The sequence below is a fragment of the Phyllobates terribilis genome, unplaced genomic scaffold, assembly GCF_046119375.1.
Source record: "Phyllobates terribilis strain yellow unplaced genomic scaffold, ASM4611937v1 Scaffold_1__5_contigs__length_1240528914, whole genome shotgun sequence".
Taxonomy (NCBI): domain Eukaryota; kingdom Metazoa; phylum Chordata; class Amphibia; order Anura; family Dendrobatidae; genus Phyllobates; species Phyllobates terribilis.
The window spans coordinates 1,169,551,891-1,169,565,931 of record NW_027362761.1 but is presented as its reverse complement, the minus strand read 5'-3'; the positions used below and the strand labels follow the sequence as shown (position 1 = coordinate 1,169,565,931).

The 14,041-nt window shown below is 45.4% G+C and overlaps 1 protein-coding gene across 1 annotated transcript in view; it reads left to right on the top strand.

Moving 5' to 3' along the window:
* Window positions 1-773: 773 nt before the first annotated feature.
* The window catches only part of KRCC1 (lysine rich coiled-coil 1), a 30,055-nt gene continuing 16,787 nt past the window's right edge, over window positions 774-14,041 (top strand). The window contains exon 1 of the mRNA XM_073649146.1: window positions 774-950. Within this exon, the coding sequence (XP_073505247.1) occupies window positions 821-950 (130 nt within the window). The 5' untranslated portion in view covers window positions 774-820. The remainder of the gene's footprint in view (window positions 951-14,041) is intronic.

The following is a 14,041-nucleotide window of genomic DNA, read 5'->3' as shown; positions in this document are numbered from 1 at the left end:
ATCGCACAACAAACACTGTAAAAGGCAAAACCTGGAAAAAAAAACATTGGCGGAATTTTTTATTTTTTTTTTGTTCACCATTTCATCACATTTTTTTAGTATCTCTAATAAAGTGAACGGTGTCATTCAAAACTAGAAAAATAAAAGCAGCCCTAATGCAACGTTGTAGAATGTAAAGTTAAAAAAAAAACGTTAAAATAAAAGTTATGACCCTAGAAAAAAGAAAAAAAAATGTAAAAAAAGTTATGACCCTTAAAAAAAGAAAAAGAAGTTGTGACTTTAGAAAAAAAAACTTAAAAATGTTATGACATTTGAATAAAGAAAAAAAAAGTCATGACTCTTGAAAAAAGAAAAAAAAAAGAAAAAAAGTTATGACCCATGAAAAAAGAAAAAAAATTTAAAAAAAAGTTATGACCCTTGAAAAAAGAAAAAAAATTTAAAAAAAAGTTATGACCCTTGAAAAAAGAGGGAAATATGCAAAAAAAAATCGACCCCACTAAAAAAAATAAAAAAAGATCTAGACGAGTCACAGAAGACATTGCAGAGCGAAGCTGAGTTCCGCTGTTAGTAAGAAGCGATATGATTTGTGAGGAGTAATGTCGTTATTACACTGTAATTTGCCAGTAAGCAACATGGCCGCCGGAAGCAAGTAACGTCGCGTCACTTCCGGTCAGAGCGCGAAAGGGCCCCTGGGAAGTCCCCAGATAACCGCCTGTGAGAGCGTTCGTGAGCGTCATGCGTGACGTAGGTGTCCACACCCCGGTGCGGTCAGTCCCTGGGAGGGTGGGGGAAGTGGGAGAGCTCAGAGAGTGCCTGTAACATGGCGACGGAGGGTGCGATCATCCCGCAGCTAGTGGAGAGTATAACACAGAGCAGCAGCCCCTCTAGCGTGCCCATGGCGGGGGGGGACATTAGTAGTAGTGCCCACACCACCATCCCCTGCCAGACAGGTGAGTGTGAGTGACCCCGGCAGGGACAGGCCCCGAACACCGTGGAGGAGGGTGGTGGGGACACACAGGCCTCTCCCTGGCAGCGGCTCCTCCGTGCAGGGCAGGGGCATGCTGGCACCTGTAGTGCTGACCTCTCCTGGGGGCCAGGAGCTGATTAAAGGGAATGTCTGGGACGTCACAAAAACACCAGGAAGCCAAAGAGACCGAGAGCTCAGGACTGTGTGTAAGGAGATCAGGTCACCGGTAACAATGCTGCAAAATGTCGCGTCTGGTAATGTCCTCATATACCCCGCGCTCATGTGACACCGCCATGGCGGCCACAGCCACAAGGTATCATCTGTGGGTGTTCCACATGGGCGAAACCTCGCTGTGGGGCTTAGAGAAGGGGGTCCGACAGTGCATTGAGTTTTCTCGCCTCCTGTGGCCCCTCTGGATCCAGCGCCGGCCACAGAGCCATATCAGTCAGGTGATTAATAGCGGAAAACTCTATTAGTCACCTGACCGCTGCAGCTAATCACAGGCAGCAGCGGTGCTCTGGCTTATGAATGGGTCAGATATCGCTGCGGCCCGAGCCTGATCCCCCGAGGGTGCTGGAGGGGGGCGAGTATGCCTGTGTTTATTTTTTTAATTTGTGGCCAAAAAAAAAGGAAAAAAAAATGTGACTGTCTGACCCTTACACGGGTTGTCTGGGACCAAGATTTATTTTTTTGATCCCTTTAAAATCTAATTTTTCTCCAGGGTTCTTGTGATAAGCGACGTCACAGATATGTAAGGGGGGTGACCCTAAGCTAGAGAGACTCCCATTATGTCCAGCACATGGTCAGACATGTCGGCGGGAGAGGGGGTGGAGCGGCAGGTAATGAGCGACTGTATTCCGTGCTTGTTTGCACAGAACGGACGACGATGGCTGCTCCCCCCGTACACAGTACTGGTTATTGGCAGCCCGGCCCCTTTTTCCGCCAGGTGGTCTTTATTTTTCCTTAGTACACTAGTTGATATATTCGACGAATAATCATTTTGCACTTTTGCAGGTTGATAACCAACAGGTTCATATCCAAAATTATTATTATTTATATAGCACAATTGATTCCACGGTGCTGTACTTAAGAAGGGGCCACATACCAAATACTGACATCACTTACAGTACACAAACTAACAATGATAGAACGGTACGGAGGGAAGAGGACCCTGCCCTTGTGGGCTTACATTCTACAGGAACAGGGAAGGAGACAGTAGGTTGGGGGGTTGCGGTAGCTCCGGTTTTGAGGTGGCAGCGGGGTCATGGCAGGCTGTAAGCTTATTTGAAGAGATGGGTTTTCAGGTTCCGTCTGAAGGATCCGAGTGTGGCGGATAATCGGACGTGATGGGGGATATTTGAGAGAAATCTTGGAGGCGATTGCGTGAGGAACGAATACATGTGGAGTAGAGAAGGAGGTCTTGGGAGGAATGGAGGTTACTTGAGGGAAGATATTGGGAGATTAGTTCAGAGATGAACGGAGGAGAGAGGTTATGGATGGCTTTGTGGGTCAGTGTTAGTAGTTTGAACTGGCTATGCTGGGGAAATGGAAGCCAGTGAAGGGATTTGCAAAGGGGGGTAGCAGAGGAGTAGTGAGGCGAGAGGTGAACAAGTCACGCAGCAGAGTTAAAGATGGACTGGAGGGGTGCGAGAGTGTTAGCAGGTAGGCCACAGAGGAGGATGTTGCAGTTGTCCAGGGGGGAGATGATGAGGGCATGCACAAGCAATTTTGTAGATTGAGGGTTGAGGAAAGGACGGATTCTGGAAATATTTTTAAGCTGGAGGCGACAGGAGGTGGCGAGAGCTTGGATGTGGGATTTGAAGGACAGGGCAGAGTCCAGAGCTAATCCGAGGCAGCAGATTGCCAGTACAGGGGAAAGTGTGATGTCTTTTATTGTGATAGAGACATCAGGTGGGAAAGATACAAGAGATGGGGAAAAGATGATGTGTTCAGTTTTGTCCACATTGAGCTTGAGGTAGCGGGAGGAGAAGGAGGAGGATATGGCTGCTAGACATGCTGCGATTCTGGACAGCAGAGAGGTGACGTCTGGGCCAGAGAGGTAGATCTGGGTGTCATCAGCGTACAGATGGTACTGGAAGCCATGGGACTTTATGTGCTGTCCCAGGCCAAGGGTATAGATTGAGAAGAGTAGGGGTCCTAGGACAGAGCCTTGAGGGGCTCCAAAAGAGAGGGGGGCGGGGTGAAGAGGTACTGTGAGAGTGGGAGACGCTAAATGTGCGGTTAGAAACGTATGAGGAGATCCAAGATAGGGCAAGGTCTTTGACGCCAAAGGAAAAGAGGATCTGTAGTAGGAAGCAGTGGTCAACTGTATCGAAAGCAGAGGACAGGTCAAGAAGAAGGAGTACAGAGAATTGTCTGTTAGCTTTGGCTGTAAGTCATTGGTGATTTTGGTCAGGGCAGTTTCGGTGGAATGGTGGGGGCGGAAGCTGGATTGTTGATTGTCGAAGAGAGAGTTAGATGAGAAATGGGAGGAAAGTTCAGCGTGAACGTGAAATGGGAAAGGCAGATCCACGAAGGGTATTTTATTTTTTTTTCAGAATAATCGTAAAGTTAAGAAGGGTTGAGCCCATAAAAACAAGTTATCCCCTATCCTTGGGATAATGGAAAACGTGCTAATCACTGGGGGGGGGGGTCTGACAGCTGGGACCCTCAGCGATCCCAAGGTCAGGGCTCTACAGCTGCACATTCACAACCTCCACCCCAGTTATTGTCTATGGCGGACCGGAAAGTCTCGTGGAGCAGTGCCTGAGCTGTGTCTGATTTCAGCTCTATTTAGGGTCTCCACATTCGGACCGCCAGTGATCAGCGAGGTGTCTGTTATCCTATGGATAGGGGATATCTTTATTTCTGGCAATAACCCCTTAAAAAAAAAAAACCTTGGTCCTGGATAACCTCTTTGTGCTCAGATTCTGGGGTGATTGAACCCTTCTCTGAAGTCTTTAGCATTGCCCATGAAAATTGAATTGCGCAGATCTCAGCCCAAGTCTGCACCTGATACTTGCAGGTTTTCCCTGTAGGTCAGTGGGGTATGTTCACATGTCTGGTTAAAATGCGATCCGAGGCTGTAGCTTTGCAGAAACCCCGTTTATGTGCGTGGGATGCGCTCAGGCTTGTGGGGGTTTAGGCTCCGATCCCACAATGAGTTTGTGATGATGCACATTTTCTGCACCCCTTAAGTAAAATAGGTTATTTGCATTATTTTCAAAAATACCCATAGTCAAAAACTCATCGTGGGAACGTAGCCTTAAAGCAGAGAATGACTGTTCAAACCAAGCACAGGCGCTCAGTGCTCCCCAGCAGGGCCAATAACTTATATGCACCTTCCCACATGTTTGGTTTCCATCTGTCTCTGCCCTTCACTGACTCTATGAAGCCAGAGCTGTCAATCAAAGGGAGGGAGAGGATGGAGATGGGTGGGAAGGGGCATTTACGGTGTTTGCCCCCGCCGGGGAGCACCAGGCGCCTGTGCTTGGATTGAACATTCATTCTGTTCTGACCCTTTTTAAAGGGGTTTTTCCAGTTTCAGAAAAGACAAACTGCTTTGACAGCGCTGCAAATAATAACAGGCATCAGGAGCAATGGTGGAAAGTCAGTGCTGGAGGGGCAGTAAAGCAGAGTTAAATAAAACTAAAATAAAATGCAGCCCGGGGACGGGTTGTTCGAAACTAGAAAACCCCTTTAAGTTCAGTTGGAGTCAAATATCGGAGGTCTGGACGTCGTGGTTAGAGCAGCACTCTGCAGGGAACGGAAGACAAATTGAAGAGGTTGTCCACTATTTTATCATTGATGACCTATCCTTAGGTAGGCCATCAATGTCTGATCAATTGGGACCCGATCTGCCCATCATCTGTTCTCGGTGTCGGCAGCCAGAACTGTTGTATTGCGGAGCTGCTCCGTCTTCTGACGCCGGGTACTGCACCTCCGCCTCCTTTTCAAATCAATACGTGCAGTAACTGGCCGCGGCCACTATCTGAAGGTGGAGCAGCTCCTCAATCGAGCATTTCCGGTCGGCGACACCAAGTACAGCTGATCGGCAAGGGGTGCCGGATTACAGCCCCTGACTGATCAGACATTGATGACCTTCAGTATCCTAAGGATAGGGCATCAATGATAAAGTAGTGCACAACCTCTTTAATGTAAAGGGTTACTTATATCTGGGACATTTATGGCACAGCCACAGTATAGACATGAGGTCCCCGATGCGTTCTGGAGACTATTGCTCTTACAATTTTTGAAGCCCTCTACATTCATGTCCTATGGGAACTCAGCAAATTATCAAAGGATTGCGATCAGATATAGTTTTCCCAATCTTTACACAATATCAATCAGACCCCTGAATTCTCCCCCTTTAAATAGAATCTGTCTCCAGGTTTTTGGCACCTAATCTGAGCGCAGCATGATGCAGAGGCAGAGACCCTGATTCTAGTGATGTTAGATACCTCTTTTAAGGGTTTGTACAGCAGTGCTCTCCTGACATCGGAGTGGAGTGACGCATGCCGGCCAGGACAGTAGCCGCGCCAGTCATCCGGCAGGCGGTGACTGCGGCCTTCTAGCAATGCGCGATACCTTTAGCGGTTTCTCTCCGGTGTCACAGAGCTCCCACCATACACTGACCCCCATCAGTGGGGTACAAGCTGCCATAAAACAGCCTCCTATGTCTACTGACTGGAGGGAAGGTTATTCCCCAACGCGCCAAATGTTTTGCTCCTGTAGGGCAGCGCTTTCTTGCAAAACTGCAGCTAGTTGGCGCTCAGTGCATGCTGGGAGTTGTAGTTTTCCACCACGGAGAAAATCCCTGATTTAGGGTGTGATTAGAAGCCAAGTATCAGTCCACTTTGGGCTTTCCAACAAACCTCAGGCCAGACATTAGGCGTCTGTCGATCTATTTCTTCACCAGGAATTATTAACCCTTGACTTGTGCACTTTCCAGAAGCTTTCCACAATTTCTATTGTTATTTCTTACTCTTTTTTTTTTTTTTTTTATTATTATTTTTTTTTAATTCTTTTTCATATTTGACAGCTGGCAATGTCGGCTACTAGAGGTCGTCACTAGTGATAAGCGAGCATACTCGTTACTTGAGATTTATGAGCGTGCTCCGGTGTTTTCTAAGTATCTTCAGCGTGCTCAAATGTTATGTTTGAGCCACTCCCTGTACATGATTTGCGACTGTTTGACAGCTTTAATACATGTGAGGATTGCCTGTTTGTTAGGGATTCCTCACATGTATTAACGCTGTCAAACAGTCGCAATTCATGCACAGGGAGTGGCTCAAACATAACATTCGAGCACACCGCAAATACTCGGCGAGCACCAGAGCATGCTCGTCAAAGGGTTAACAGAACATGTTCGCTCATCACTAGTCGTCACCTATTTTCGGACTCTTGAGTGACTTATCTGTCAAGCCACTCAGTGATAAAGAGCCGTGCAAATCATCAACATATCTGGAAAAATGGGTGACACCGTTTGTAGGAGCTGACATGGCTGCCGGCTATCACATTTGGAAAACGCAGAGATTAAAGGGAATCTGACAGCAGGATTTCACCCTCTTAACTATTTGTATGCACATGTAGCTCTTCCTAAGACGAGTCCAGTAATACCTTTACATGGCCGGTCCGTTTTCGAGTGATGTCCAGTTTTTTTTTTCACAGACTTGAGTTGCAAATTTTGTTTCTATACTCGGGTCAATATTGGACATGGCTCTTCGAGTTTGCACAGCGGCCCACTTGGTCCGCATAAATAATCAGACATGTGAACAGCCCCATAGGCTATCATAGGAAGGAGTGCTATCCGTGACAAACACAGAGCTCGTTCGTGAAAAGTAGACGTGTGAATGAGCCCTAAGGCTGGCTACACACATTAGATAGGTATCAGCCAAAACCCTTTCATATACATGTACTTTTAGCCAAGCACTCAGTAGGTTGAGGGGAGTCAGCCACTACCACACTTGGTGGTAGCTTATTTCCCCCAAAACAATATGGGGCTAAAGAGGACCTTTCACTGAATTTTCTCCTCCAAATGGTGCCAGTGATTCTGGAACAGTTTTTTCTTTTCTTCTGTGCCCCTCAGTTCCAAAGTTATGCCCCCCGGTAGCAATGGTGCAAATTTTCCATATAAGTATCTGGGTGTATATGACAGGCAATTGGTTTCATTCCTGTGAGGCTAAGGTCACACAAGTGTATTTTCTCTCATTCGAGAGGATCGGACCGATTAGTGTGATCAGAGTGTGATCAGAGTGTGATCAGAGTGTGATCAGAGTGTGATCAGAGTGTGATCAGAGTGTGATCAGAGTGTGATCAGAGTGTGATCAGAGTGTGATCAGAGTGTCCATGGAAATCGGACCACACTCTGATGTCTCCGAGTGCAGTCCGCTGGTTTCCACTCGGGCATGCTGCGATTTTTTTCCTTGGATAGAGACAGTCCAAGGAAAGAATTGGACATACGCATGGCCCTGTGGAATAACGTTGGTCCGGGTGTGATCCGATGTTTTGTCGATTGACATTTGAACTAATATGGTAGTCTGCATGAGCCCTGATGCTGGTCAATTAAAACACAAAGCCCCCTACAGAGATGTTCTGGGGTATATGCCCAATGTTTAAAGGGAACATTTGCATCTTTATTTTCCGGGGAGCCGTTATATTGGACTAGAGGGGCACAGAAGAAAAGTAAAAAAAACTTCCAGAATCAGTGAAGCAGCGACAATTGGAGGAGGTGATCTGTATTTAATAAAAAATCCAGTGAAAACTTCTTTTCAAAATCCAACTGCCTGATCCTTTTCCCCCAACTTTTGACAGTGGAGAATCCGGAGGCCCCATACGCCAATGGTCAGTCAAAATTTTCTGGTTATTGTAATGTAGTGAAATGAGCATTGGATAACAGCGTGTGTAAACTGGTATGAGATTTCCGATAAGGACAACCACAGAGATTTCAGGTCCCCTTTCGCTTCCCTGTTGGCCCATTAGCCGAGGCAATTAGCAATTCCCTAATACATAAGTGTCGATTCACCAGGATACGACCAGCGAGAACTACATCAGCAATCTTCTCCCATGACGTGTCTTGCTGGTCCGAAGTGGAGAAATTAAATCCTAGACCTTTGAATCATAGGAGATTAGACCCAAAGTATGAGTAGTAGTGCGAGGGTTAGCCAGTAATGTAGGTTGGTTCAGGTCTCCCCATCTACATTCACCTTCAGCCATATCATGGGAATTCTCGTGAACCGATTAATAAATGTTCTAGGTGGGCGATTGAACAGGTAGGGTACACAATGGGTATAGCCTGTCCTCTAGGTCCCCGTGTCTGTACAATACCTGTGCCAAACCCCTCTCGTGTGCAGTATTCCTCTGAGACATCTACCACATGTAAGTAGGTTTATAATATAGATATGACATCTCTGGAATAGAAGTAAACGGGATGTTTCCTGACCTCCATTGCCTAAAGGTAAAGCTGTTTATAAGATGGTGGGAGATGCCCTCACGGAACCCAAAAGGAGATCGGAGGTCAGAACTAGTTTTTTATGGCTGAAGTAAGACAGTTGTCCTGGCATTTTGGGTCACTTGTAGAGTGAAGTTGTGCCAGACGTAACTGTTCGAGATGCAGTTAGTAAGATCTTGATGTCATGGTTTGGCACATTATGTATAGTGACATGTAAAAGTTTGGGCACCCCTTGTCAAAATGACTTATTGCGAACAGTTAAGCAAGTTCAAGATGAAATAATCTCTAAAAGGCCTAAAGTTAAAGATGACACATTTCCTTTGTATGCAAAAGTTTGGGCACCCTTGGAGATATGTGTGCTCAGATAACTTTGACCAAGGTTTCAGACCTCAATTAGCCTGGTAAGGTTATGGCTTGTTCACCATTGTTAGGAAAGGCCAGGCGATGCAAATTTCCCAGCTTTATAAAAACCCAGCCTCCTCTAACCTTGTGCCAAAAAACAGCAGCCATGGGTTCTTCTAAGCAGCTGCCTACCTCTCTGATAATAAAAATGGTGGAGGCCCACAAAGCAGGAGAAGGCTATAAGAAGATAGCAAAGCGTTTTCAGGTTGCCCTTTCCTCAGTTCGAAATGTGATTAAGAAATGGCAGTTAACCGGAACAGTTGAGGTCACGATAAGGTCTGGAAGACCAAGGAAAATTTAAGTGAGAGCTGCTCGTAGGATTGCTAGAGAGGCAAATTCAGAACCCCCCGTTTGATTGCAAAAGACCTTCAGAAAGGAGGTATATTCTGGTACATTGTTCTACTGTTCAGAGACACCTGCACTAATATGGCCTTCATGGAAGAGTCATCAGAAGAAAACCTCTCCTGTGTCCTCACCATAAAATTCAGCATCTGAAGTATGCAAAAGAACATCTAAACAAGCCTGATGCATTTTGGAAACAAGTCCTGTGGACGATGAGGTTAAAATAGATCTCTTCGGCCACAATGATCAAAGTTATGTGTGGAGAAAAAAGGGCACAGAATTTCAGGAAAAGAACACCTCGCCAACCATTAAGCATGGGGGTGGATCAATCATGCTTTGGGGTTGTGTTGCAGCCAATGGCACGGGGAACATTTCATGGGTAGAAGGAAAAATGGATTCAATGAAATTTCAACAAATTCTTAATGCAAACATAACAACATCTGTAAAAAAGCTGAAGTTGAGAAGAGGATGGCTTCTACAAATCCACAAGAGATGACCTCAAAAGGCGCAAGCTGAAGGTTTTACAAAGGTCCTCACAGTCCCCTGATCTGAGCATCATTGAAAATCTGTGGCAAGACCTCAAAGTAGCAGAGCACGCAAGACGATCCAGGAATCTAAGAGAACTGGAATAATTTTCCAAGGAAGAATGGGTGAAAATCCATCAAACGAGAATTGAAAGACTCTTGTCTGGCTACAAAAAAGCGTTTACAAGCTGTGATAGTTTCAATAGGGGGCGCTACTAGCTACTAACCATGCAGGGTACTCATACTTTTGCATTGGTCCATTTTAACTTTTTGTAATTTTAAAATGTAAAAGATGACAATATTTATTTTTTTTGCCTAAAATATAAAGGGGATGTGTCATCTTTAACTTTAGGCCTTCTAGACATCATTTCATCTTCAACTTTCTTAACTGTTCACAATAACAGTAATTTTTACCAGGCGTGCCCAAACTGTTCTCTGGTACGTGACGTGATTAAGTGATCATCTAGCTCCAGCCTAAAAACCTAGAGCCTTGGAGACCTCGTCCATTGACCTCGGAGTGTCTTCAGCCCACGTTTTCTCCAACCTCAGAGTCCATTAATGCTGAACAATGGTATAGGCTTACTCCTTTCATATATGATGTGATTTGGGAGCCCTTCGGATCCAATTTTTAGTTGTTGTTTTTTGTATGATTTGGGTCTGGGGAGCCCCCTCCGTCACATCTATATATGGTGTAATAAAACCATCCCTCCACTTTTGACTATGGGCTATGACATTTTTATATTTTCTGCGGTTTGTGATTCTTGCTTTACATTGATGTCATACATAGGACATGTTACAGATAACCCGGTACCCCACATAACAGCTCGTAAATGGAAGCGGTGTTTGCCTGACTTCTAATAAAAATATAGATATTTGGTGTTTTATTTAGATGATATACTGATATTTTTGCCTTTTATTTTTTTGTGATGATGATGATGCATACATTGATATGAAACTCATGAGCCAGTCATGTTGAGCACCAACACCTGTTTGTTTGAAGCATAAGTGACGGGGGTCTACGTATCACATTGTATGAGATCTGGAATCTTCCAAAAAATGTCCAAGTTCTCCCCACTGAAAACAAATATCTTGAGCATATGTGATGTTCCCCCTCAAGGGCATTCTTAATCACTCAACAAAGCTCGGGATCTCCTGAGTGGGATAGTTTTTTTTCCCCATGTGATGGTATGTGCACAGAGTTTTTTTTTTTAGACTTTTTTGGGGTAGAAACTGTTCGGAAACTCCATCTCAAAACTCCTCAAAAACTTGAAGTTTCTGAAATCTCTGCATGAAGACCGCGTGTGCACATAGTCTGACCATTCCTGTTTCAGAACTGAAAATGGATGAGCAACATTGTGACGTCATAGGCACTGTTCACTTCTCAAAGCACCAGATAACCTCTTTAAGGAGAATGTCAGCAGTTTTTTGCTATGTAATCTGACAGCAGCAGGATGTCGGGTCAGAGACCCCGATTCTAGCGATGTATCACTTAGTTTACTAGGTGGAGCAGTTGATAGAATGCTGAGCTGTGTATAACCCCGCCCAAACCACTGATTGGCAGCTTTCTGTGTATAACCCCGCCCAAACCACTGATTGGCAGCTTTCTGTGTATAACCCCGCCCAAACCACTGATTGGCAGCTTTCTGTGTATAACCCCGCCCAAACCACTGATTGGCAGCTTTCTGTGTATAACCCCGCCCAAGCCACTGATTGGCAGCTTTCTGTGTATAACCCCGCCCAAGCCACTGATTGGCAGCTTTCTGTGTATAACCCCGCCCAAACCACTGATTGGCAGCTTTCTGTGTATAACCCCGCCCAAGCCACTGATTGGCAGCTTTCTGTGTATAACCCCGCCCAAGCCACTGATTGGCAGCTTTCTGTGTATAACCCCGCCCAAACCACTGATTGGCAGCTTTCTGTGTATAACCCCGCCCAAACCACTGATTGGCAGCTTTCTGTGTATAACCCCGCCCAAACCACTGATTGGCAGCTTTCTGTGTATAACCCCGCCCAAACCACTGATTGGCAGCTTTCTGTGTATAACCCCGCCCAAACCACTGATTGGCAGCTTTCTGTGTATAACCCCGCCCAAACCACTGATTGGCAGTTTTCTGTGTATAACCCCATCCATACCACTGATTGGCAGCTGTGTGCTATGTATATTGACAGAAAGCATCAAATCAGTGCTGTGGGCAAGACTGGACAAGGGGGCACGAGACACCTAGTCCGTAGTGATAATCTGCTGATAAAACACTGATTTTATTGAAACTACAGCACACAGCCTAAAAAGTGCCACATCTCTGTAATAAGGGTCTTTGCCCCTACATCATGGTGCTCTCAGATTTCATAGTAAAAACCTGCTGGCAGGTTCCTTTTAAGGGGTTGTCCACTACTTCAGTATTGATAACCCACCGTCAGGATAGGTCATTAGTATCAGATCCATGTGGCCCCCGATCGATCAGCTTTTTTGACCTCTGGCAGCAGTTGGATGTAAACCTTATATGGAGTAGAACAGCATGGTTTTGCACACTACTTACCGGACATTCCCGGGTACTGCAGCTTAGGTGTTATTCACTTGTATAGGAACTGATCTGCAGTACTCGGGAGTGGCAATTACTCAGTGAACGGAGCTATGCTGTTTCAACTCGGTACATGGTTTATATCCCACTGTGGTGCCAAGTTTCAGACCCTCCACTGAACTAATATTGATGACCTATCCTAAGTATAGGTCATCAATATCTAGTGGGCAACTCCTGCTAAAGATGGTTCCCATGCACAGTGCCGGACCGGAGAATGCCTACATGTGCAGGTCCCCTATCCCTTGTGCCTCCACCGTGCATACACATTGCCTGAGCGAGAGAGTTCACCAATACCCCTTGCTCCAGAAAATATGATCATCTCAATAGACAGTGCCCTAGTACACTTCTATTCCCAGTGAAGGCGTCGATATATATTCAGGAACGATCCCTCATGATCCGACCAATACAGACACACTCTGGCGAGCATTCATGTGTTTCCAATAGAAATGGAAATAAGTCACAGCCGGACTCTTCTGGCGGCAGCTTATCTACCATGGGAACAAAATGGTTGGGTGTTGATCAGTCCCAAAGCAGAAAAAGTTCGGCACCACTCCACTTTTTCTTCCGAGTACAGTATAAACAGGTGGTCCACACTGATTTCCGTGTTGCTCATACTTCAAGAAATACAGGTTGATATAAGTTCATGCTAATCCAAAAGAAAAAGTGTCACCGAACAACTTAATTTTTCAAGGCATTCATAAAGATGAGTTCAGCAAGAGGAGGTGCAGAAAGTTGGCAATGGCTATTTCGCGTAATATAACGCTTCCTCAAGAGGCTAGAGGAAGCATTGTATATTGCGAAACTGCTGTCGTCATCTTTGTGCATCTCCTACTACTGAATTAGTTTTTAGGCTTCGTGCCTAAAAACTGAAGTTCTGAATCGTTCAGTGAGCGCCACTATTTTCTTTTGTATTAGTACTAGTGTTGAGCGAGTACGTTCTGTTAACCCTTTTGGCGAGTATGCTCGGGCCGAGCTCTGAGTATTTATAGCTGCTCGGTGATAAGGTTGAATCGCTCCCGTGTGCATGATTTGCAACTGTTTGACAGCTTTATTACATGTGAGGAATGTCTATTTCTTACACATTCCTCACATGTAATAAAGCTGCCAAACAGTTGCAAATCATGCACACGGGAGTGATTCAACCATATCACCGAGCAGCTGTAAATACTCGGTGCTCGCCCGAGTATACTCGGAACAGAACATACTCGCTCAACACTGATTAGTACATCTGATTGAGTGTTGAAATCACGCCGGAGCCTTCTTCCCCATACATCATCTGTCAGAGAAGGTGTACGAGCCCATAAAATAGTCCCGCTGAAATTGGGGATTCGGCCAATGTTTCTCAAATATTCATGGGTGCTTTTATATATATGTTGGGCAAACACTTATTGAGCCGACAGCTGTTCCAACATGGCCGCTTATCTCTTCCAAAAACAAAAGGATTGAGTGCCCGATTCCTCTTTCCCCCCAACATCCTCAGTTGGGAGATTCTCTTACTCATAAGTTAGTTGTCCAGTCTCACCAAAATCGATGTTTTTGTAGCCTTTGTGTATGATGAGTCACTCAATAGTTGGTGGTCCATCCAGACAGCGCCGTAGTGCCGAGTGTCCTCTGTATAGAATAACCCGACCTCTGACATTCTGGAAGTGTGAATGGTCAGGAGTGGATCACATCACACTGCCTTCTGGAGACTATCAACTGATAAATCTAAGGGTGGATTAACGCACGGCATATTGCTCCTCCATGGATTTGGCAAAGGCCTTGTTGAAAATGACAT